The sequence below is a fragment of the Desmodus rotundus genome, chromosome X (genome assembly GCF_022682495.2).
Source record: "Desmodus rotundus isolate HL8 chromosome X, HLdesRot8A.1, whole genome shotgun sequence".
Taxonomy (NCBI): domain Eukaryota; kingdom Metazoa; phylum Chordata; class Mammalia; order Chiroptera; family Phyllostomidae; genus Desmodus; species Desmodus rotundus.
In genome coordinates, this window is record NC_071400.1 from 67,270,260 (window position 1) to 67,294,918 (window position 24,659).

General features: G+C 49.7%; 1 protein-coding gene across 2 annotated transcripts; it reads right to left on the bottom strand.

Annotated features, from left to right (window-relative positions):
* Positions 1-2,544: 2,544 nt before the first annotated feature.
* UBA1 (ubiquitin like modifier activating enzyme 1) lies at positions 2,545-22,988 on the bottom strand. Of its 2 annotated transcripts, XM_045187507.2 has the most exons (27): positions 22,863-22,988; positions 22,073-22,180; positions 14,975-15,091; positions 14,775-14,833; positions 14,504-14,672; positions 14,278-14,412; positions 13,239-13,345; positions 12,897-12,987; positions 12,672-12,804; positions 12,067-12,164; positions 11,827-11,973; positions 11,523-11,699; positions 11,289-11,393; positions 11,118-11,198; positions 10,612-10,767; positions 9,020-9,185; positions 8,702-8,898; positions 7,869-7,933; positions 7,436-7,631; positions 6,612-6,686; positions 6,307-6,496; positions 4,794-4,882; positions 4,433-4,525; positions 4,114-4,305; positions 3,187-3,288; positions 2,986-3,086; positions 2,545-2,856 (listed from the first exon to the last, which is right to left on the bottom strand). In XM_045187507.2, the coding sequence occupies exons 3-27, from the start codon at positions 15,089-15,091 to the stop codon at positions 2,721-2,723; spliced, it is 3,177 nt and encodes a 1,058-aa protein (XP_045043442.1). In that variant the 5' UTR covers positions 22,073-22,180; positions 22,863-22,988; the 3' UTR covers positions 2,545-2,720. The 2 variants fall into 2 exon arrangements, with proteins under 2 accessions (XP_045043442.1, XP_024435736.1); XM_024579968.4 differs by lacking the exons at positions 22,073-22,180; positions 22,863-22,988 and adding an exon at positions 19,374-19,587.
* Between the last annotated feature and the right edge of the window lie 1,671 nt (positions 22,989-24,659).

Genomic DNA, 24,659 nt, shown 5'->3' on the forward strand with positions numbered 1-24,659 from the left:
GGGAGGAGGGGGCGGGCTTTCCTTTTTGTTCTGAGCTCCTCTCATCATAGGCCGAATATCCCGCAAGCTGATTGGTCAAAAGAGCACTTAATTGACTTTCGTCCCGCCTTTAAACCCTCCCATCCTCAGCAAGGCTCACCGGGTGGAGCCTAGGCTGAGAAGAAAGGCGGGCCTTTAGACCAGCGAGTGAATTACTGCGCATGCTTGAGACTTTGGGCGGAGACCCAGGTCTTTTCTACGTTTCGTGCGAGCTTTTTACGTTCGCTCCCTGAGTTGGGTTTTACTGCCACCTCTCAACTATCTTTTTTAACCTGCCAGAGCCCTGCCTGTGGCCCTCCCGGCTCTGCGGTTTTCTCTCATTGGGTGCTTGTTGTGTCAAGCACTGCCAGGCAGACCTAACCCCTCACCCCTTCATCTCTGCCTGGAAAACTATACCAAGCCCAATTCAAACGGCAGCAACGTTCAGCAGGCCCTCAGAGACATCTCTACACTGCATCCCAGTCCAAAGCCAGCTTCCCCGTCGGTTCTGCACTCGTTTATGACACAGCCTTGCTCACACTATAGTTTTCCAGTAAGGTTTTATACTAATGGCGATATACCAGACAGTGATGGGAATAGAAATACTGTTTTTGACGAAAGTCCACCGTGGGCTAGACAATCAAGTCCATCACTTCTCTGATCTCATACCCTTACCTTTCTTCCTCTCACCTCTGCTCTAGCCAGTCTCCTAGCTGTTCCTAAATAAAGCAGGCACAATCCAGCCCATGGGACTTTGCACTTGTTCCCTTTGTTTAGAATGCTCTTCCCTCATATATTCACATGCCTCAATCCTCTCATTTCCTCCAAGTCCTTGCTTCAGTGTCTTCTTCATGAAGCCTTCCCTGGCTGCCCTATTTTAAAATGCCTACCTGCAGCCCCATCATTCCAAATCCCCAGACCTATTGAATAGCACCAACTCCTAATACAATTTACTTACTGTGGTGTGAGTCTTACCCCTGCCCAGAACAGGTATCTTTTTGATCCACTGCTGTCTGCAATGCCATAAGCACTCAGCATGTTTGTTGAATGCCCAAGTGGCAAATAGTTCTAGGCAAAGAGGAGATAACCTTGTCCCACCATCCTTTGTGCCTGCTGGGTTTGGGGGACTAAGTGCAGTCACCCAACCCCTTCCCGCTGAGCCCTATCTTAATGGTGTTGTAGACAAATATGACACAAGTAAAATGGCATGTGCTGGGGAAATGAAATGCAAGCAGGATTCATGGGTTCTTGACAAAAGTTGTCAGATACAAATAAAGTAGCAAGAGGATCTAGGAGCTGTGGTGGTGAAGGGACAAGTGACTGGACAATCAGGAGCTGTATGTAATGGGGGAGGACCCAGTGAACAGTGCCTAGAATACCCATGATGCAGCTGCGATAGTGGAAAAAGGGAGCAGAGGAATTTTGTTTGACTCAAATGCTGCAATGATGGAGACAGTGGACACAGTTGTGGAGTGTTTGGGGTACTCTAGAGCAGCAATAGTGGGAAAGGTGCCTATGGTGGGAAAACCTCCACTGGACCTGCACAGCTAGCACCACCACTAGATGGCAGAGATAAAGCACCTCAGTCCCCAGTATCCTAGTGTGGAATAAAAAGTGTAGAAGGATGAGATCACTCAAGGAAAAAAGTCATGAGAGGAAGGTGGCCAAGGGCACACACAGTAACGGGTCTGACACTGGCCCAGGAGGCAGTGGATGTAGGAACAGGCTGTGATAGTTGTCAGGCTGGGTTCAGGGATAGGATGTGCTATTCCCAATAACCAGGTCTGAATGACAGGATGAGAGTCTGTTTTCTAAGTTGCTGGGAGAGGGACAGAAGTATGAGTGGCTTCCTCAGGCACCACCAGGTGGCCAGACTGGTATTTTCAACTATCTGAAGTGTTCAGCTAAGACCAGGGACAGGGCATGCAGTCTGGTGGGACCTGAGGTGAGCCTCCCATTGCTTACTCTAACCACTCAGCAACCCACAGCTAACTCTTTCTCAAAGTTAGGAGGCCTCAGGACAAACCAACCAGGTGGGGAAACGGGATGGGGGGGCAAGGGGGGAAGAAGGGAAGGTTGGAGCAGGAAAGGGTCTTCTCCTCTACAGATGTTCTCAACTAAATATTTTCATTAAAAAACTGAGAGGCCCTCCTGCAGCAGGGAGATTGAACTAAATGGCACCACAGGCATTCCTGGCACTGAGAACCATGATGGCAAAGGCTTGTCCAGGGTCTGAGTGCTTTGAGCTAGGTGGGAAGGGATCTGCCCCAAGGACGTGAGCCACATTGACCCAACATCAGTATGGGAGAGTGTTAGGAGATGGAGAAGGCAGAACTGGAATCCAGCTCAAATAAATTGGACCCAGGTACGTGTTCTTTATGGCCTCACTTCTACAGTGCCTCTTCTTCCTGAACAAGGCGGGCTGGAGGAAGGACATAGCGATTCCCACATTTTCTCTGCCCAGGAAACTGGCAGCTGGGGTGAGGCTGAGCCCTTTCTTCCCTGGAACCAGCAGCGCATGCCACGTCGGCATTAATAATTCTTTATTGGGATTCAAGGTTCTGAACAAGGTAGGAAGCAGTGGCAAGAGGGGTTCAGGTAGGGGGATAAGGATGGAAAACCAGACTTGGCTAGTTGGGCTACTGCCAGAAGTCAAATGGGAGCCCTGGGGTAGAAGAGCTCTGGAGAGAGGGGGCTGGGGGTCAGCGGATGGTGTATCGTACGTAGGGGACCTCGACATCCTCGCCGCTCTCGTCGTTGCAGCACAGCTCAAGCACCAGTGCCCGCACATGGCGGCCCAGCTTTCGCTTCGACACACGGCTTACGATCTCTGTCATCCTGGGGGAAGGGGAGCAGAATGTCAGGGAGGCAGAAAGCGAAGAGAGAGGAAGGACAGGTGGGTGAGGGCCCAGGTGGTGAACAGGAGTGAGATAGCTGCCGGCTGAGGCTCCCTGCCACCCAACTCACGGCTGATCCAACCGTTCCTTGAGTTTGGCGGCTGGCATAAAGAAGGAGTAGAGCATAGACACGCCCTGGGACAGCATGGTGATCTCCAATTTATGTTCTTTCTGGAGGAGGGAAGAGGGATGGCAGTGTCAGTGGGGTAGACAGGCCAGTCACAAGCACACTCTGCTTTCATGTGGGGTGAGAATAAGTAAGGGACCTCACCTTAAAGTAGTCAAGGAACTGTTTGAGGGTCATCTCCTCACCATTGGGCTGCAGTCCCTGTACCTCAAAGCGATCCCACAACGTCCACTCTTGGTTATAGTACTGCAGGACAAGGAACAGACCAGTGTGATGGGGGCCACCACATGGTCTGGCCCTGTCACTTTCCCCCCTCCACTCATGCAGAGACATGCTAAGCAAGATCGCAAACCTCTTTTGTCCAAAACTCTCTTGTGGCTTTCACCTCACACCCTGAGTAAGCACTGAAACCTCATTGCAATCCTACTCTTTACTCCTCACCTCACTCACTCTGCTCTAGCAACATATTTCTCAAACATGCCAGGCAGGCACACTCATATCCTTCCTTTCAGAGACTGGTCCTTCCATTTGAAATGCCTCTCCCGCCCCCAGAAGACTGCATGGTCTGTCTCTTCACCTCCTCCCAGTTTGGACTCAAATATAATCTTTTCGGCAAGGTCATTTGTGATCATCCTACATTTAAAAACCTCAAACCCATCACCTTGCCACCTGGTACTCTCAAGTCTTCCTTATTCTGCTTATTTTGGGGGAGTTGCTCAGTAAATACTTGAGTGAATTAATAAACAAAGCAAGCACAAGAACTTAAGAGTAGTAAGCACCTAATAAATGTTGGTTGCTATTATTGCACAGTTCTTAACAATCCCCTAGGGCACAATTCAAATATCCCATCTTTTCTGAGGGCTTCCACAGGGAGAACAAAACCTGTGTTTAGCACACAGAAGGTACTCAAAAAAATATGATGAGTGGATGAACAAGCGGCACACAAAAATATTGAGTAGCTACCCAATGACAGAAACCTTCACCTGGTGAAAGCCTATGCAGCAAACTAGAGCCAGCTCTACAGAGAAATACCCCATCCACAAGCCTACCTCCCCTGACGCAGGACCTCACCTGGTGACGGGGTGCGGCAATAGGTTCAGAGAAGCCAAAGAAAGGCAGAGCCAAGTTGAGGAAACCATTCTTGTAGGAGTCAAGCCGTCGGTGCCCCTGAACCACTTTGTATAGCTCCAGACACACAAGGCCTACCACAGCTGCTGTGGTTGTGGCAATGGCTGGGATGATCTTCCCGGCAATCAGCTTGCTCTGTAGGGCAGGAGAAATCAAGGAAGACAATAGTTGAGGAGGAAAAGGTTCCCAGTATACAGAATAGATGGAATGTGGGGAACTCAAGCCTGGGAGGGGGTGAAATGTCAGGTCTAGATGCCCTCACCTTGTGCCGGTCTGCAGGGGGAATGTCATAATTCTCTGCCCGGAGGTTGGATGCAGCCACAATGAAATCCATATGGAAGTTGGTGTCATCATCCTTTTATGGTTGTGGGGAGGATGGGAAGATAATAAGAACACCAGAGGAAGAGGATTACTGGCCTTTGGAGGACACAGCAATTACCTACTGGGCTCTCTCAGATCAAAGACATGGCTGGGAACATCTATTTGTTCAGGGTTGCATGGCAAGTCCATGATCCAATCCCTACAAAGGCCTGGGGCTACCTCCAGATCCCCAGAGGCCTGTTCTGCCCAGGCCATTGGTACTTAGCCCACCCCCCTGCCTGCCCAGAGTCCCCACCCAGCACCTTCTCAAAGTCAATGGGGTACATCTTGAACCCAGGGAGCTTTTCTGGACTGGGTAGTGTGGCCTTGAGCTCCTCTAGACGGCTGTCATCTGCAAGAAGAAAGAAGACACCAACAGCCCTTTAGATCCCAGGCCAGGGTCTCAGGTGAAAACAGAAGCCCAGGTTGGGGCAAAAGGTATTCAGATAGAACAAGGATTTGAAAAGGAAAGCCATCCTTGGAGGAGGGGCAAGGCAGAGAGGTAAGGCAAGGCGACAGGCACAAACCTGAAGATGCGAAGTGAAGGGATATCAAGAGTTATCTCTAAAGACACTACAGGACTGAAATGATGACACTAGGAGAACATGGAGATGGAGAGATCCAGGTGGGAGAGCTGGAGGTCTCGGGGAGAATGATGTACAGAGATGGGAGACATGGAGAAGGATATGGTGGAAGGAAGGATGAAAAAGATATATGGAGGGGAAATTGGGGGGAAATATGCAAACATGGATACAGAAGAAAGATATGGAAGGAGAGAGAAAACACGAAAAGGAGAGAACATGAGCAAAAAGAGGTTTAGACAGGCAGGAGATTTTAGATGCATTTTACATATACTATATATACATACACATACGAGAAGAGAAAGGAAGTATATGCGTGAAAAAAATGAAGAAAGAATGAAAGGAAAAATGGGAAAAAGTATACAGAAGGGAACATGTGGGAGTAGATATTTGGGAAGGAAAATGAGGAGATAAGAGACAGATGAAGACAAATGGAGAGCAAGTAGGGGAGAAGGAAGGGAAATACAGGGAGAGTAACATAGCTACAGACGCATTATCTATGGAGGAAGAGAGATGGAAGGGATAGGTAGATAAACACACAGACCAAGGGTTAGAAAACTAAGGCCCCATGAGCCATATTCAGCCTGCCACCTGTTTTATAAACAAAATTTTGTGGGAACAAAGCTACATTCATTCATTTACATGTATATTGCTGCTTTCGTGCTTCCACCGCACAGATGATAACTGCGAACATTATGTGGCCTGCAAAGCCTAAGAGAGTTACTATCTGGCCCATTACCCCTGATACACAGCATAAACTGAAGGAAAGAGATGGAGAGATGTGGGGGATATGGGGGGAGATGAGGAAGGAGTATTTAGAGAGGAGGAAAATTATACGGAGGGCAACATTAGGATGAATACACACAAAGAGGAACATGCAGGTAGGAAATGGAGGCAGATAACAAGGGACAAAGACCACTGGTGGAGATCATACCCTCCCAAATAAACAGATCAAGAAGAAACAGAGAAAAGTTGGGTTTTTTCAAGGCAGATATGCATGGAGCAAGAGAAATAAACAGCTAGTTCTTCTGAGGACTACAGAGCGGGAAGGGAAAGGGAATGAGTTGAGGGAGAGAATTTGCCCTAACCACACCTCTTCATTTCAGCGGAAGGGAGGCCCAGCTGGAAGGGAGGCCCAGCTGGGCCGGGGTCAAGTGAGGTGGTGACTCCTGACTGAATGGCCATAAACACTCACCAACAGAAGCACTGGCGCTCTGCAGCTCCTGGTCAGAGACATGGATCTTTACACCAGACTTGGGGGTGAACTCGGGGACCTGAATAGCCTGTAAGAGTGCGGCCACCGCAGCTCGGTCCTGACAGCCTATCAGCCCGTAGGTCTGGGCAAACAGGTTAGCAGCAGCCACCACGTAGTCCAGATGCAAGGGCTGGGAGAAAGCAGAGCCAGAAGGGGGGAGCACATCAGACCTCACCTGGGAAGTCTCTACCTCCTTCCCACCTACTCACCCACTGACCCTAGGAGACCCCAGGGAGGAGACTTACGTTGTTGACATCAAAGGTGAGTGGGTGTGGACAGCGTTTGGGCCCAGACCAGAACGGAGCTCCTGAGCTTGTGAGCTAAGGAAATAGAGAGATTTCTGAGGTACAGGACCTGACAGTGAAGGCCTAACAAACCTAATTCCTCACCCTGGCCCTGGATGGGTCCTGACTCACTACACCTGGCACTGACAGGAGGCTGGAGTTAATAATGAAAGATCCAGACTACAGGGTACTAGAGATGGAAGTTCTGATGCCAGGCTGAAACAGGGACCTCATTGAGAACGAACTACCACCAATTCCTAGGCACTTGGCTTGTGCAAGACACACAGCCATTCGACTAACTTTTATGGATTGCCAAGCACTGTACAAACGTAGTATTAGCAAATACCACTAAATCCTCATAAAAAATCCCTATGAAGCAGGTACTATTATCTCTATCTCACTGAGGGGGAAACTGAGGTGCAAAGAGAAGTCATGGGAGTTGCCCAAGTGCAAATGGAGCTGGGATTTGAATCCACACCGACTACTGTTCTCTTAACTCCCAATTTCTTCCCCATAATCCCTATAGCCCTAGAAATCCAGTGGACTCAGCCCACAACACAAGTAACATTTGAGCAGCAAAGTCTCCCACTCAAAGGAAAGTGGTTGGGAAAAGCAAGTCAGATTTAATCATTCTTTTGAGATCCCTATGCCTTGGGGCACCTCCCACAGCTGGACTAATGACCAGGAGGAGCTGTGTGTGTGTGTGTGTGTGTGTGTGTGTGTGTAAGCCCACAGCAGGTTCTTGTTTCGGATTCTGCCAAATGGACCTGGCTAGTGGGCATTACCTGGTCAGGAGGGAAGTTATGCAGCAGCTGCCGGATGTTGTTAGAGTACTGGGTGTGCCAGTGGTGGCAGGCCCAGGTCACACAGTCAGCCCAGGTCTGTGGCCGCTGCAGCACCAGGCTGCGCTGCACAGCCTCCAGCACCTCCAAGGGTTGGGTGCCCGCCAGCCGCAGGGTCCGCTCCACAAACTTGGGGTCCCTACCAGGAATTGGAGTGGTCAGAGCCAGGATTACACAGTGGCCCCAAGAGTGGGCTCCAGGACAACCCCACTTTCCCCATGGAAAGCTAGTCCTGACCCCAAGCGTTATGAGGCCCAAGCACTCATGGATTTATTTGAAGTTTGCCTAGTGCTGGGAGTTACAGTAGTGAGGAAAGCACACAGGATGGCTTGCCTGGTAGGCAGGGGATGGGGTGAGGGGGCATTTGGTTGCTTACGTGAGGTACTGGTTGACGTTTTCTGCTGGCTGTTTAAAGAGACCTTCAAACTCATCCCGAGCCCACTGTAGACAGAGCAAACGAATTACATGGGGGTGTAATCAAATACGAAAAACACAAGTGCTCTGAGATAACGGAGGTCTGTCAAACGCTGCTCCTAACCTTCCCCACTCCCCAACCCCAGCATTTCAATTTAAAAACCAATGAACTTGATCTGAGCAATGGTTACATTAGTGAATGTGTGAAAAAATTATTCTTAAGCTCTGTGTACTTCACTTGGTGTTATGTCTCAATACAAAGGTTGAGAGACCTTTTATGTAGAAACACACACTCCCTTCACAGAAGCATATTGAAGTATTAGGGAGTGAAGTGTTGTGATGTCCATGACGTACTTCAGCACACACAAAAAATAAACAAATCAAAGAACATGTGGCAAAACAGGAACGACTGTTAAATCTAGGTGATGAGTGGTATTTGAGTGTTCACCACAGTACTCTTTATACCTGTTTACATGTTGAAAAATTTCCAAAATAAAAATTAAAAAATGGGGGTGGAGGGATGGGGATAAAATACAGACAACTGTAACTGAATAACAATAAAAATTTAAAAAATTAAAAAATTAAAAATAAATTTTATAAATATTAAAATATTAAAAAAATTTTAAAAATGAATGAAACATACTAAACTCCTAGGCTGCTGGATAGGAAGTGAGAGAGGGAGGTTTGGAGAAAAAGTACATCTTGTACTTAGGCTTCCAAAACCTGAAGGCCAGGAGCCCAGATGCTGAAAGGCAGGGTGCCTATTCCCTTCCCTCACCCCTGAAAGCTGATCACCTGCAGGGTGTGCTCAATGGCATTAGGGAAGTTCTTCAGCGTGCAGATGGGGATGGACTTTTCAGGTGGGTCCTGGCTAGAGCTGTATGACTCTGTCAGGAAGGGAATCACCACCTGCACGTTGCCCTTGGTGCCCAGTGTGCCTGATTCCAGCAGTGGTTTACGGTAGTACACGCAGCGGCGGTCCATGTACATGCCTGGGAGTAGGAAGGGGGAGGGACATCAAGAGAGGACAGAAAGACAGGCATCCCCAACACACACACACACACACACACACACACCCCTGCCCCTGACCTCCTCACCCGACTCCAAACTCACGGGCATCCACGTTGTCCAGGGCATTGGCCACACCATCCAGGTTTTGGAAGAAATCATCATCATAGACACGCTCTGTGTCAGGGCCGACACGGTTCTGGTGGCTTGTCACCATGATATGCGGATTCATCTGGCGCACAGCTGCAGCAGCAGTGTCAGACTTCAACTTCTGGGGGGTGGAGTGAGGGAGGGGAAGGGGAAACAGCTCAGTTATTCGTGCATTCACCCACAGGACCTCAGGAGGCTCCCTGGTTTAACAAAGACAGTCTGTTGACAGTGCCGCATGGCTGGGACTGTAATAAATGCAGCAGGTGTTCAGTGGAAAAGGAAGCAGTGGCCAAACACCAATTGAAGACAACAAGCCAGCTATCTGGTCTCAGCACTCAGGGCTGGGGTACATTCCTCCCCTCCCCCCACCAAAAACAGGATCTAAGCACACAGACAAGCAAGATTCTCTCAAAAGACCCTAGTCAGGTCCAGTCCCTCCTCTCCTCAGAACCCTACCCCAGCTCCCACCTCCACTGAGGGTAAAAGGAGCTTGCCCCATTTTCTCTAGCTCATCTACTTCCCTCTCTCCTCTTGATCGTGGCCTGGGTACTCATCTTGGCCTGGAGCACTCTTCCACTCCCTCACACCCTCCAAGTCTACAGACCCTTCCTCAATCACTGTGATCAAAACTGCAAATCCATGTCTTGGACCCATCTGACTTCCCTTGTTTTTGCTGTTCTTTTGCACCATCCATACTTACCATGAACTATAAATGACATTGTCCCCCATGGAAGGCTTCCCAGATAGATCCCTGTATAACCCAGCTTCTATCTGTGCAGGGAAGGGTGAACCTAGAAGGCATAAAGCACTTCCCAAGGAAAGGCCTGCCTGCAAGGCTGGCCCTTGGCCGGCATCTGGGACATTGGATTTTGGGAGGGTTCTCACCATTCCTTACATGATAAGGATAGCTCTCTGTGCCTAGACTGCTTATGCAGACAACATGGTTTGTGCACAACACCTGCTTTCCTTCCAGAAGTGTGGAGCTTGGGTACATACCCAGTAGAGGGTGCTTATGTGACCAGCCCACAGTAAAAACCCTGGGTGCTGAGTCTCTAACAAGCTTCCCTGGTTGACAACACTTCATATGTGTTGTTGCAACTGGCTACTGGGGAAATTAAGCGTGTCCTATGTGACTCCACTGGGAAAGGAGTCTTGGAAACTTGTGCCTGGTCTAATCCAGACTTCACCCCATGTACCTTTCCCTTTGCTGATGTTGCTCTGCATCCTTTGCTGAAAGAAATCATAGCTGTGAATACAACTGACAACATGCTGAGTCCTGTGAGTCCTAGTGTATCACTGAACCTGGGGGCACTTCAGAGGACCCCCACCACACTGTCCCAATAGCACTGATAAGAGGTCAAGGAAAAAGAAAAAAAGAGATGAAAATTGGTAGATTCAATGGAAGGGTACTCAATAAATGTTTGTTGAATGAAAAGAGAGAAACTGAAGGAAAGAGCTGAAGGAAAGAAGGCAAAAAGGACTCCTTTCCAGAAAGAACGGGTACAAAAGATAGGAGGAACGTGAGATGACAATGCTCTGCCCCTCACCGTAACATCCCACGGCCGGAACAGAAACTGTCGGTTCAGATTTGACTTCTCAATGGTGTCCATGTCTGTGATGACAACTTCTCCACCCTTCCCACAACCCAGCCCAATCATGGCAAAGTTCTTGAGCAGCTCACAGCCAATGGCTCCTGCACCCACCTAGGAAGCAGCCAAGAAGAGACACAGCCTGGTTAATGCAGGTTAGCTTAAAGACACCAATCACTCCTCATTCCTCCTGAGGGCAACAGGAGACTGGATGAGTGTCTAGTGCCACATACTCAAGTCTCAGGGCTAAAAGAAACAACCAACCATTTGACGGAGGCAGCACCGAAGGAGGTTAACAGAAAGTTGCATTAGGCTTTCCCTCAAGATAAAGAAAATACCAAAAGGCACGTGGACAGAAGTGTAAGAACCAAAAGACCCTCCCCCTCAGGAGGCAGGAGACCCCAGAAGAAGTAGTGAAAGGTCAAGGGAGGTGAAGGGAGTAGATGTCCAAGGGGATCACTCACCAGGAAATACTTCTGCTTATTCAGCTTCTCTTGCATTTCTGAGCCAAATACAGCTACCTGCCCATCATAACGGTTCTGGCGCTGAGGAATGAGAAGGGAAGAGGCTCAGAGAGGACCCTTGCCAGATATGCACCCCCAGTGGCACCTTTCCCATGGGCCACACTGACATACCGGGAGGCACTTGTCCTCTGTGATGGTCCCTTTGTCCTCAGGGAGACACTCCAGGGCATCAAAGTATAGCCACTGCATGATAGGCATGAACTTCCCAGAGCAGGCCTGGAGATTGGGGAGGAAAGGGAAAGTGGTCAGTAATTTACAGGGGCAAAACACAGAAGGACAGTAAGTGGTGGAGTCAGGGAGGTACCTGGCCTACCCCCAACCCTGCCATTCTCTATCCATGCTGACCTTCAAGACCTCCTGGGCAGCCAGGCCCCCAATGAAGGCATTTATGGGTGCCAGATCTCCAGCAGCCACATATGCCAGCTTCCGGATGAGGTCCTCATCCAGGCTTTCCTGCTGCACTCCTGGCAGGGCTCGAGCATTCACAGCCCGGGCTAAGGTCACCAGCTCTGCTGCATCCTCCTGGTGGGGCAGAAGCAACCAAAAGCACAGCTATCAGGCTACGGTGGGGAAGAGTGGACAGGGAGAGAGACATGCTAGGCTTCAGTGCCAAGGTCATCTGCCCTGGCTGGCTCACCCATATACCCACCTCATTGTGGGACCGAGGGGGCTGGCCGTGCTGAGCACAGAACTGGTGCAGAGCCTGGAATCCAATATGCAGCTGAGCAGGGCGGGAATACTTGGCAAAGTCCGTCATCACAAATTGGGGCTCTACCAGTGAGGCCAGCAAAGATTTCTGTGGGAGGAAGGACATCAGAACCAGAAGAGAGGAATGCAGAACATGGAAATGCCCAGAACCACCCCTAAGCCCACCACCCTCCCTACTCACAAAGTTGATCTTCTTAGGTACTTTGACCTGACTGACGATACCACCACGGATATACTCAGAAAAGTTGGAGGTGTCACAGATGCTAAAGGTGTAAGGACCTAGGGGAAACATGGAGGCCATCAGGCTACCCATCTTCCCTAAAACGCACAACACCCATAAGATAAGGAAAAATCCATTTCTGAACCAGCTCAGACATCTGGAGCCATTTCTTCTCCACCCCAGGTTCCACTTGGACATCAGAAACTATCTCCCTTCTGCCGTAAACCCAGCTCCAGGGCCATGAGGCCCCGTGTCCCTGGCCCCAAGACTATACTAGAAGATATTCCTTGCTATCTGTCCCACTTAACTCAGACATGAGTGGATCCTCTGATCTGCTCTGTTCAAACACCAGAGACCTTTCCCCCTCAGCAGATACCAGGGACCTGTTCTCCCAGGAACAGCTAAGACATGAGACAGCACCTCCCCCACCCCATGCCCACCAGCTGGGGTTGGACCCCCAGCAACTGTTTCTGGTTCAAGTCAGACACCCAGGATGTATCTCCCCTCACTTAGAGCCCAGGGACACACTTCCTATCTCCCCTGATTTTCCCATGGTCCTAGCTTACCCAGAACTTTGATCTCTATGGGCTGACTTCCGTTGAGTTCAACCATGCCCTGTACTTCTGAAAAGGAGACAAAGTCGCCACTCTCAAACCCGTGTCGGGCCTCATCCAGGCAGGTAACCACACCAGGGTTGTCCTGGTTAAAAGAAGAGTGGTCTCGGAGACAAGCTCAGGGTAACAGAAGCAGACAAAGCGGCCTGCTAGGACCCCTGAGGCTGCTGTCCTCACCTTGGTGATCATTGAAATCATAGCACTGAGTGGCTGTTCTCCATTGGAGTCAGTGATGATCATTTCCTCTCCAAAGTCACAGAAGAGTTGCCTGTGGAGGGGGCAACAGGCCTGATGCTCGAGTTCCATGCACAGAGGGACTTCACATGTCTTTCAAGATGTAGCAAATACTTGCTGAGCAAATTCAGCCCATCCCTGCTAATCAGATGGCGCTCATGCCACACAGGGAGGTGAACACACAATCTAAAACCCAGGTGGCTAAGGGGGGCTGCGGGCAGTGAGAGCTTGAAGGTCCTGACCTGGGCCTTACAGGGATTAGGGGAAATGGGTAGGGGCACTCACCCAAACAGGCCCCGTGTGTCTGCCACCACCAGCTTGATGCCATGACTGTGACAAAACTCACCCACCAGCAGCTGGTCCTCCAGGGGTGTGTTGGTGAGGACCACCACCTGTGGACAGGTGGAGAGGTGGAGGCTCAGGTCAGAATAACGGAGGAAGCTTGGTTTGAGGGTTCAGGAAGCCCTGAGGGCTTTGCTGGTTCAGCCCTTTCAGAAACAAAATAGCTACAGTGTGTCAGATTCAGAGCCAGTAACTTTCACTAAAGAGAAACTGAGTACCTAAAAATCCCTAGACCAACAGCAAACTAGGTAAAGAGGCAGCTGGGAGGAGTCTGATCTGACTCATTCATTTGCCAACACCCACTGCTGCCTGCCTACAACCCTACCATGCCCTGGGAGACACAGAAGAGGTAAAACTGACCCAGCCAAAGTCTGAGCTCAATCCTACCACACCCACTTGCTCCCAATTCTCAAGACAACGCCTGCTTAGACACATCCTTGGGAATTTGCTCTCTGTCAGAACTCCCACCTTTCCCCAGGCTGAGCTCCTACCCCCCTACCTCAGGGTTCAGCTGCAGTGTGCTCTGGCTGCTGGGACAGCCCAGGACAGAATCTCAGCTCCCACAGCTCCTCTTTCTGGCCCAGAGCTTTTATTTAACAAACAACCAGATGGCTCTAATCATGTGCCAGCTGCTATTCTAAGTGTTTAGCCCTCACAAAAACTCTATGAGGTCTGTATTACTACCACTCCTACAAACAGGAAAAAGGCACATGAAATAAGTGACCATCTGAAGTCATACTAATAGAAGCAGAGACTCGTGCCAAAGCAGAATGGCTCCAGTTTGTGCTCATAACCCCTATGCTGTACTATCTCTCTGTCCACATCTTCCCCATCCAGGATCTAAATCTTGCCTGCATCCCCTGACTGCACCCCCAGCATAAAACCTGGCACATGGGCCAGTCCCTTAAATATTGGACAAATAAACACACCATTGATGGGCTCTGAGAGAATAGGACAGGAGGCTGGGCTTCGCTTGAGGTACCTGGAAGCCACTAAGGAAGTCTTCAACAAGGGGGCCAGTGTAGGCACTAACAGGCACGTAGCTGTTGAGCTCAGCGAGGCGGGGCTGGGAGACCTCAGCCCGGTTTTTACCAATGTCCTCCTCCCGCAGGTAGAACTGCAAAGTAGATTAAGGGATGAAGTGAAGTGGCTATAAAGCCTGGGGGGCTGGTGCCTTGGCAGGGAAGAAAGGAGTTAAGAAGAGGTACCTGTGAGGAGAGGTCAGACCACTGGGCAGTGCCCTGATCATGTAGGGTGACAGCCTTGACCCCACCAAGGATGATGTTTTTGGCAATCTCCACACCCAGGCCCCGCAGGCCTGATACCAGTACGCTGGATGTCTGGAGCCGTTTCATTGCTTCGTGGCCCAATACGTACCTGCCAGGTTAGGGGGTACGCCGGGTCAATGCCTGGCCCTCCTGATCACATCCTCTCAGAGCCCCCCCTCCCAACTCTCTGCCCAACCTCAGCCCCACTTACAGCTGCCGGGAGTAAAGGCCCTCATCTATGTCTGCTTCATTACCATTCTTCGCCATTCCCTAGGGATGGAGGGGAAGAACAGCAGGTTCAAGGAGACACACAGGAATAGGGTGTGGACACAAGGGAGAGTGATACAAAAGACATTCCCACCCACCATCCCCACCACCCCACCTGCCAGTTTCCAGGTAGAAGATACTCACGTTGGTTGGCAATGAGGGCACTTCAGATAACACAGAGTGGGCAGGGGAACAGTGAGAACCCGGCTTTGGATCAGGCCCAGACACGCGACGTTTCTTGGACAGCGGCGAGCCGGACATCTAGAGGGAAAAAGTTGGGTTAGGTGAGCCTGGGGAACATGGATGTTTCTGTTGGTTACTGGCGACTGTGGGGGAAGGAAAGACTTAAGAGCTAGCATCTCCATTTTACAGAAAAGGGGACAGGTACAGAGATGAAGTGACTTGCCCAGGGTCACACAGCTGTCAGAGCTAAGATCTGAACCCAGGTGGTCTGCCTTACAATCCATGCTACTGACCACCAGGCCATTCACCTTTCTCCCCAAACCAGCATAATGAGGGAGAGGCGCCAATCCTGCAGGGCAAAGGAGTGACAAGGAGAATGTACTTGTGGGGAATTCAGATGAGGGTTGGTAATTCAGGTCAGCCTGCCACTCCTTGACAGATCTTATTTAACCTCTATGAGTTCAATTTCCTCACCTGTAAAATTGGGGTGATAATAGCACTTACCTACCCCCATGGAGTTGTTGAGATAGAACACAGACCACAGAGCCTGGCACAGAGCAGGTGGGCAAGAATGAGCAGCCATTTTCCTCTCCCTTAACCCTGGGCACAGGGGTGAGGGAGGGAAACATGGCATGGACATCCAACAGGGTGGTATGATGGCAGAGAACCCAGTCCCCAGAGGGGCTCAGGAAGGAGCCCAATACCCCCTCCCACCCCAGCTCTGGGAGACACCCAGGTCAACAAAAGGTGGCAGGGAGAGAGAAGACACTCACCTCCCAAGCTTCATCTGCATGTGGAGTCCCTTAAGCAGACTAACAATAATGATAAGTGTTAAGAGTACCCCCACCGCCGAGCTGAACGTCATACTAAGAACTTTATGAGCCTTGTCTCACTTTGTAGTCAGGGTACCCCCATGGGGTTGGAACTACTATTGATAAGGTTCCCCAACTCACACTGAAGGAAAAAATTAACTTAGGGACATGTGGTGACTTGGCTAAGGTTCCCACAGAGAGTGATCAAGCTGGGTCCAGACCAGGGATCTGCTGTGCCTGAAGCCCAGGCTACCTTGTAGTGTGATCAGGTGTCATCCCCTCAGTGGTCCTGACCCTGCAAGGCGGGGTTGAGCATCCTTGCCAGACAAATGGGAAAACTGAGTTTAAAGGCCAAGTGAACTTGCCAAGGGTCACACACTAGGTCCCAGAGACAGAACAATACAGACTACTATGGAAATGAAATCTGGGTGTGAGGGTGGTGACTGGATCCAGATGCTGGGGAATCATTTACCCTCGCCTCTAATGCTCTTCTAGGCCTCTGTTCTACCCTGAGCCCATTCTAATACCCAATCACACTGAGTACTCCTACTGTACCTAAGATTCCATCTTGGCCCCTGTTACACTCTAGTGCTAAGCAAGATGACAGGAGCTTCCTCTATCTATGAAGGACTTACTGCCTGTTAAGTCACAGAGTCAAAGGCTTTGTCTAATACTAATGCCCATGGACCCGATAACCTTATGGCCAATCACAAAGAAAACAAAGGGCCAGGGAACTACAGACACTTGCCCAGAGCTTGCGGAACTGTTTGCCAAATGCTTCCTGGGGGAATAGAGTCAGGGCCCAGTACTAAGGGATGACAAAACAGGAAGGAGAACCTAGGAGGCACGAGGCTGGCTAGGGCCAGAGTCAGCCAGCTGTATTACTAGGAATGCTAAGAACCAACCAAGATAGGAAGAGACTTGGTGGATCAGGGAAACAAAGACAAATTATATTTTTCCATTTACTGACTCTTTGACCTGGGTAGGGATCTCATTTCTTCTGAGCCCCATTTTCTCCAAAAGAAGGAACAAATAGAACTATCCTCAAAGGGCTATTGAGAAGGTTAACAAAAATCAAGGTCTGTAGTCACAACTTGGAGATCTGAGGACGTAAGGAAGCTCCTCACTGGGCACATATAGTGGCCTCCATTACTTATCTCCTTGCCATGTCACTGGTTTGCTCGTTGGGGATATACCACCTCCCCACTCCCTAAATCAGAGATGATCCAGGGCCAGAAGGATCTTAATATCTTCACCCTTTACCTCTGGACCCCTACCTAGTGCTGGCAGCAAGGGTCTGAACAGGTTTTGGTTAATTGTTCAAGAGTGAATTTCAGTTGCAGAGGTTTGGAACAGGCCAATATAAAGATAAGCACAAGGGTCTAGGGCAGAAACCCCAGAGAGGAGTTTAAGATCACCCACACCCAGCACAAAATCAACGCTCTTTTCCTCTTAACATATGCTCAAGCTCCAATCAGAACACAAATACTATCAACTCTTCAACAAAGCTCAACTGGGGGCTCAGAGTTTCAGAACTTGCCTGAGGTCTCCAAATTGGTGATTTTGAAGCCTGAGCATTCTGTACCACCCAAACCAAAGAAGTTTTGAGGTAGGAGTCCTGGAGCAGGTTTGAGAGAAGGCAGGCACAGGGTCAGGTTATTAGGATGGAGAACCTAGAGCAGGGGATGCTGGGACCTGTCAAGCCTCCTAGAAGGGAGTGAGAAGTCCCTAGGAACATAAAAGAGAGGAGTCAGGAGGCAGTTGTTGGAGTCCAGGCTCAAAAGGAGGTGGGAAAGGAGATGTTAGAAGCCATGTTGGACAGGTGGGGTGGGCCAGGCAAGGTTAAGACTAAAAATTTTGGAAAGAAATATTTTGGGAAGGGCCAGGAAATTACACTGGAGGCCCCCAGAGGCTGAAAAGAGGTAGGAGGGCAGTTGCTGGGCCCCACAGAACCTGCAGGGGGAATGGGTAGGGACTGTAGGGCCTGAGGAGGCTGCAAGATCTGGGGTCTTGGGGGAGGGGTATTCTCCATCAGGAGGATGCTGGGACCCTGAGGGTCTCTTGGGTCAGGCAGATGCTGATGGCAGAGAGGAATCTTTGATCAAAAATAGGGACTTGCAAAGAAAAAAAAGGGACTTTTTTTTTTTTTTTTTTTTTTGCAATGGGAGAGGTATTTCTGACATATATGCCAGTGTCCCAGGAGGCTACGAGGGTGGATTCTGAGGCCCAGAGATTTCTACTGGAGCACAAAGGCCTTGTTTTGATCTCACGGGTACAGGCTAGGGACTGTAGCTTCTCTGAAATGATGGAAAGGGGAGGCTAAGCCCAGACAATTCTGGGCCCTAAAAGTTCAGTAAGGAGATACTGGCTAGTTCACCAAGTGGGGCTGGGTTTCTCTGACCAACTATGTGGGACCCTATGGAAGCTTGGAAAGTAGAAGCTGAGAAGGGACTTTTGTACCCTGATGGAGGACAATTGCGACTGCTGGGGGAAGAGACATCTGACAATGATGTTGGGGTCCTATGAATCTGAAAACAAAAGCTGAGGACCTCTGACTGAAGATGGTATAGACCTTGAAAGGCTCTAAAGGCAGATTCTGAAGCCTGATATGAAGTTAAGGGATCTCTGAGAAAAGCTGGAACCCTGGTTGGCTTCTGAAAGCAGAGGTTGAGTGAAGGGTGGGGTTTGGGTTTGAGAGGTAAATAAATCTTTGGATGAAGGGGCCTAGGATCCAACAGGGTCCACAAGGGCAGATGCTGGCAGGGGGATTTCTGATGGAGGATTATGTGCCCAAACAGTTCTTCTCTGGTGCCTGGTCCCCTGGGAGGTTCTGAGGGAAGATACTGAGGGTTAGGTCTATCTTACGGGGTAGATGTTGTGGCCTGCAAGGGGTAGTCTCTTAAGATAATACTGGGACCATGAAAAAGGAGGCATCCCTTTATAGTAGAGACAGTCTCTAGGGGCAGATTCTAGAAATTGCAAAGAGTCTCTAAAGGTAAATGCCGAATGGGCCATCTGAATAGAAGTGCTGGGCCCAGAGGGTTTCTAATGGAAGATGCTCCTGCCAGGATGGGGTTGGGAAACCTGAGATGTGTGTGTGTGTGGGGGGGGGGGGGGGGGGCTGTCTTTGACAGGAAGGCCAGGCCCAAATGGCCTTTCACAGGGTTTAGTCTTCTTGGAAGCTCTGAAGCCGGCTGTGTGCGTGTGTGTGTTGGGGTGCCTGTAGGAAGATGCTGGAGAAGAGTCTCAGAAATGAACAAAAGCCTGTGAACCCTACTTCTCCAGGGTCTGGACCCTCTTGGAAACTGAGGGCAAATACCGAGGGACTAGGGGTGTATGAAGGGAGATGCAAGAGAAGATCTTTAATACTTGGTTGATCCCTGAGGGGAAATGTCAGCCCCGCCCCAAGATGTGCCACCCCCGCCACCGATCGCCATAGTCCCAGTCACCATGGCCCACCTTGACATCAGCCTGGCCTGGCGTTGACCCTGTCTCCTCCAATGCACCCCGAAACCCCTACCAAGGTGCTGAAAACAGCCGTTCCTTACCAATGCCGGTTCCCCGGGTCGCGCCGCCGCCAACTCCTCTAGGAGCCGAAGCCAAGCTCGGCCGCCGCCCTCCTATTCCTCCTCCCTGCTGTCTGGGCTGCTTAGAGTCCCTGCTGCCTAAGCTGCTTCTCCTCCCCCTGCTGAAGTGGTTGCTGTCGTTCCAGCCACCTCCTTTACCCAGCAGCCGACACAAGATGGCGGCCGCTGAGCGCGAGGCCGGAACAAAACCTTGGGCCCCACCCCCAGAACCCGGATGCAAGCAGACCGCGCCCATTGTGGTCCCGGACAGTCTGTCATTAATCCAGAAAGGAATAGCTCCACCTGGTGGCTACCAAGGCACTAACCAGGAAAACAGGTAAAAACAGGCCACGCCTCATGGAACCTGAATAATGAATACATCTTCGCAGCCAGGCTACCATGGAAACTAAGAAAGGGCATCAAGCCCACACTTCCTGGTCATGAATTATGCATGAGGCCGGGTGGTTGGTTGACTAACACCCAGCAACCAAAAGGCAATGTTAAAACATGGAAGCCACACTCCATGGTCATGAATAATGAATAATCTTACAGCCAGAACCCAAGGAAACCTAGGCCACATCTTTCATGAATAATGCATAAATTTTGGTGGGCCGGAATAAAAGGGACAGACGCACCTACCACTGCATATAATATCCTATAATGGAAATAGGATATTACCCCTATTTCCCCTATTATATGTGGGGAAATAGGGATACTACAGGGAAAACACATTCTCCCACTCCCCACTCATGAATAATGAGTAATGATGCTGGAGCAACTCAATCTGGAAACTCAGGGAGGTCAAGAGAGGTCCCACACACTTATCATGAGTTATGCATGAGACTGGATGGAGAGCCCTGCCTAGCAGGGGTGTCCAGCCTGCAGCCCACGGGCCACATGTGGCTCAGGATGGCTATGAATGCGGCCCAACACAAAATCATAAATTTACTTAAAACATTATGAGACTTTTTTTTATTATGTGCCACAATGTATTTAATCTGTGGCCCAAGACAACACTTCTTCCAGCTTGGCCCAGAGACGGCAAAAGATTGGACACCCCTGGATTAGGTACTCCAGCCAGGGCAACATGGCCATGCCTGTCCATGAATAATTCCAGACCTAACCACAGAGCCACAGGGAAAAAAGCCAGAAGTGTAGTTGCCTCCTCCCCATCCCTGACTGACTGCACATGAACCAGGGCTGCGTTGGTTCAACCAAATCCAGACTCACTACATGCCTTTGACAGGTGCCTCAGTTTCCACAGTTGTAAAACGGGGATAGTAATCTACCTCATAAAGGCAATATGCATTATCAAAATCAGAAAATATGAATTATGTGCAGTGCTGGCACAGGACACTGTTATATCACACATTAATACAAAGGTAATATGTAAACATGTTTATGTTAATATAAAGTTAGTTGTGCGTGGGTGAGGCTATACCCAGTCATTGAAGAAACGCCCTGCTTGGGGCATTATTTTAAAAATAATGCCTTGCTCTGGCTGGTGTGGCTCAATTGGTTGGAGCATCACCCTGTAAACAGAAAGGTTGCAGGCTCGATCCCTAGTCAGGGCACATGCCCTGTTCAATCTGGACACAACCAACTGACATCTCTCTCTCTCAAAGCAATGAAAAAAAATGTCCTCAGGTAAGGATTTAAAAAATTACAAATAGAATAATGCCTTAAAACACCCTCCTAGAAGGACACTGGAAAGCTAATGCCACCAATATCCATTAAATAGGTAGGACAGACTACCAGATCACCAGAGATAAACCCCAGTCACACAATAAGCACTCCAAACTCTGTCAAATAACAGCAGATCCCACTAATAGATATGGTGGCTCCTGTGGTGTTTCCTTTCCGTGCATTGTGCCACTGATCTCTAGAACACAGAGCAGGAAATCAGTTCCTTCTGGTGCTTCGTGTCTCAGCTCAAAGGGGACCTCCTAAGAGAGTTCTTAAACCCTCACAAAAATTATTCCCAACCACCGACGACTGGGATGAGTAGCTGTGTAACCTGGAGCCAGACACTTCACTTCTCTAGCCACTGTTTCTCCACCCATAAAACGAGGATAGTAACCTACCTTGTGACAGAGTCCAGAACAGTGCCTGGCACATAGTGCTATATGACTAACATTAGTAGTAGTACCATTAAATTGAGGGGGAGGGGATTACAGCATTTGATTAAGACTATAGACTCTGGAACTAGACTGGCTAGGTTTGAATGCTTGCTCAGCCACTCACTGACAATAGGCACATTACCCTCCTGGTGTCCCAGTTTCCTCATCTATAAAACAGGATAATAATAAGCTACTTCCTAGTGCTGTTGTGGGGATTAGATCGGCCAATAAAGTATTAAATGAGTGTAAACTAATCTGATCATCATTTTGCCCATACCCATTTTTCAGGCTGGCAGAAAGATTTGCCAAAGATCACATGGCTGGCAAGTATCAATGGGATTTGAATCTAGAGCCTTTGTTGATAATCTGGAATCAATGGGCTTATAAAAAATGAACCACGCACAAGGCCTTGTCCCTTCCCTACTTGAAAGGTTTTAAACCTGGAGCCTATAAGGGAAAGCTAACAGTGGATCATGCAGATGAAGCCCTGAAAGCTACGCCCCTCATGAATTCTGCACAACGTCCACAGAAAAGCTACAGAAAATTCGTGGAGCTACTCACCTTTGCGATTAATCAGTGAGTTCTAGTTTGCCAGGCAGACTGTAGAATACTCCTTCAGCATGCTGATCCGCTCCCGGTGAGTAATTCACGAGCCATACTTCCAGCGAACTACGGTAGGTGCAAAAGAGGCAAAAATGGACTTCCTCACGGCCCCACCTCCTCATGAGCGGCTGATGAAGGCCGGGTGGCACCCTGTCCCCTTGGGAAGCGCCTAGGGCTCCAGTGTCCCTTCTACAGTCTCAGCTGGGGGCTCCTCTCGCTACCAACTTGCGGGCCCCTACATGTCCAGTTTGTCTGCCCTGGGTACCCAAGCGCGCGCGGAGGCTGGGGGTGGGGGGACCGCATCATAGAACCAGAGGTCACAAAGGCCATAGGTACCCTAACAATGCCACGTCGGTCCCGAAGGTTCCCACCGTCGCCAGTACCTTTCCTGAAACAAGCCCTCACAAAATTTTGCCTTGACTTCAGGAACCTCACACTTTGCCTTTCCCCCTAGGGAGAACCCCAAATTCTGCCCCATGGACAGAGTACTCATACATGGACCCTAAGGGTCTCCCCTATCATCTCCCTAAACTCTGCGAAGAGGTATATAAATCCTGCCTCCAAAGGATACTCACTAAAACTGACTCCCACATCCCACCCCAGAGTCCCCAAAGGCTACTTCCTAAGGGTCCCTCAAAACAGCCACTTCTAAAAGCCACCCTGGACCCAGAGCCTCCAAATATGCCCATTGGGGAATCCCTCAAACTGAGACTACTCCCTCAAATGCGGACACTGTGCTATAGCTCACCCTCAGCGTTGGACCGAAGCCTAGTCCTCCTCCTGAAGAGAGACCGACGACGCCACGGGGTAACGGAAAAGTAAAGTAGCTCGTCCGTCGCAGGGGAGCCAGAGTTTGCGCGGAGCTCGAAAGCGCGGGGCCTGGGAGTGCTGCGGTTAGGATGTACCACAGGCGCTTAATTAGAGGGGCGTCCGCTTCTGCTCCCGCGCCGTCGGTGGCCCAAGTCAGACCCAGACACCCCTACAAGCTGTGGTCCTGCCCGAAAGCGCGAGGCATGCTGGGGGTAGTAGTCCGGTTTAGGCAGCCCCCGCCGCACGTGGTGGGCATCCGCGGCCGGGGTATAGGAAAAAGTAAATTAGGCTTGGAATTCCGGGAGTGGCGCTCTGGGGGGTGGGAAATGGGAGCGGAACACTTTCCTATCAGATCTTTCCATTGTCATTTATCCTTTGCTTCATCTCAAAGAGTCCTGCCCTGATACCCTAGAAATGTAAAGGGAATGCCTCTCAGAGGAGGTTGCATGTGAGAAGTGAAGAAGCCAGCCACTTGTAACGGGGAAAACCATTTAGGTGCAAAGCCTTGAGGTTGGAAGTTCTTGGGCATGTTTGAGGAAGAGCATGCAAGTCTGCGTAGCTGGAGAGGAGAGAGGAAGGGAGAGCACTGAGAGATGAGGTGGAGGCCATGTCAATAGGGCATCGTAAGGCAGAGATATTTGGTTTTTATTCTAAGATGGTGGAGAGCTGTAAAAAAATCTTTATTCATTCCAGAGAGAGTGGGAGGGAGGGAGAGTAACATCGATGTGAGCTCAACATCAATCTGTTGCTTCCTGCACACGCCCAGACCAGGAACCTACTGGACCGAACTCGCAACGGAGGTACTTGCCGGGACCGGGCACTGAACCTGAGACCTTCCGGTTAATGGGACACCGGGAAAGTCATTATATAATCTATCTGGCTGCTCTGTGTGGTGAGAGAACAAATTAAGGAGAAAGTTGGAAGCAGAAAAACCAGTGGAAAAGCTACTGCGAGTCCAAGAAGTGATGAGAGAGGATCAGACTAAGGTAGTGAAAGTGGCAGTAGTGAGGAGGGGGCACTCTAGTCAAGATATGGAACCTTTTCATTAATCCAGAAAGCTACCTTGCAATCCTTTCCAGTGAACAATACCCTCTTCACCTCCACCCAACTCTGACTGCTGTCACCATAACCATGTTCCATGTGACTGAGAACACATAAGTGGACACATACAGTCTACACTTTTTGTGTCCTACTTTTCCATGTCTGTGAGATTCGATTATGTTGTATCAGTAATTTGTTTCCTTTTATTTGCTGAGTTGTATTCCATTATATGAATAGACCATAATTTACCCAGTTATCACCAGTCTTTGGCTATTATCAATAAAACTGCTATGAATACACATTTAACAAGTCATTTTGTTGGTTTGCATTTATTTGGGATAAATATCTAAGAATGGAATTGTTAATTAGTAGGATAAGCTTATGCTTATCTTTATATGAAACAGCCGAAGTTTTCCAGAATGACTATGCAATTTACTGCTGCCAACCATATCTGAGGATTCCTTGTTGGGGCTCTGTGGTAACAGCCCTGGATAGGATGGGGACAAGGGTGAACTCAAATAGTCCTGGTGGGCAACCCTGGGACCTGGGATTGACAGGCCAAGCCTCTCTGTCTCCACTCCTTGGGGTCATCAGCCTGTTGAGGGTACAGGGCCTACTGGTGCCAGATTGCCTATTGTCATTCATTTGGAGATGTCTGTGGGGATCGTCCCCCGACCCAGGGAGGGCCAGGTGC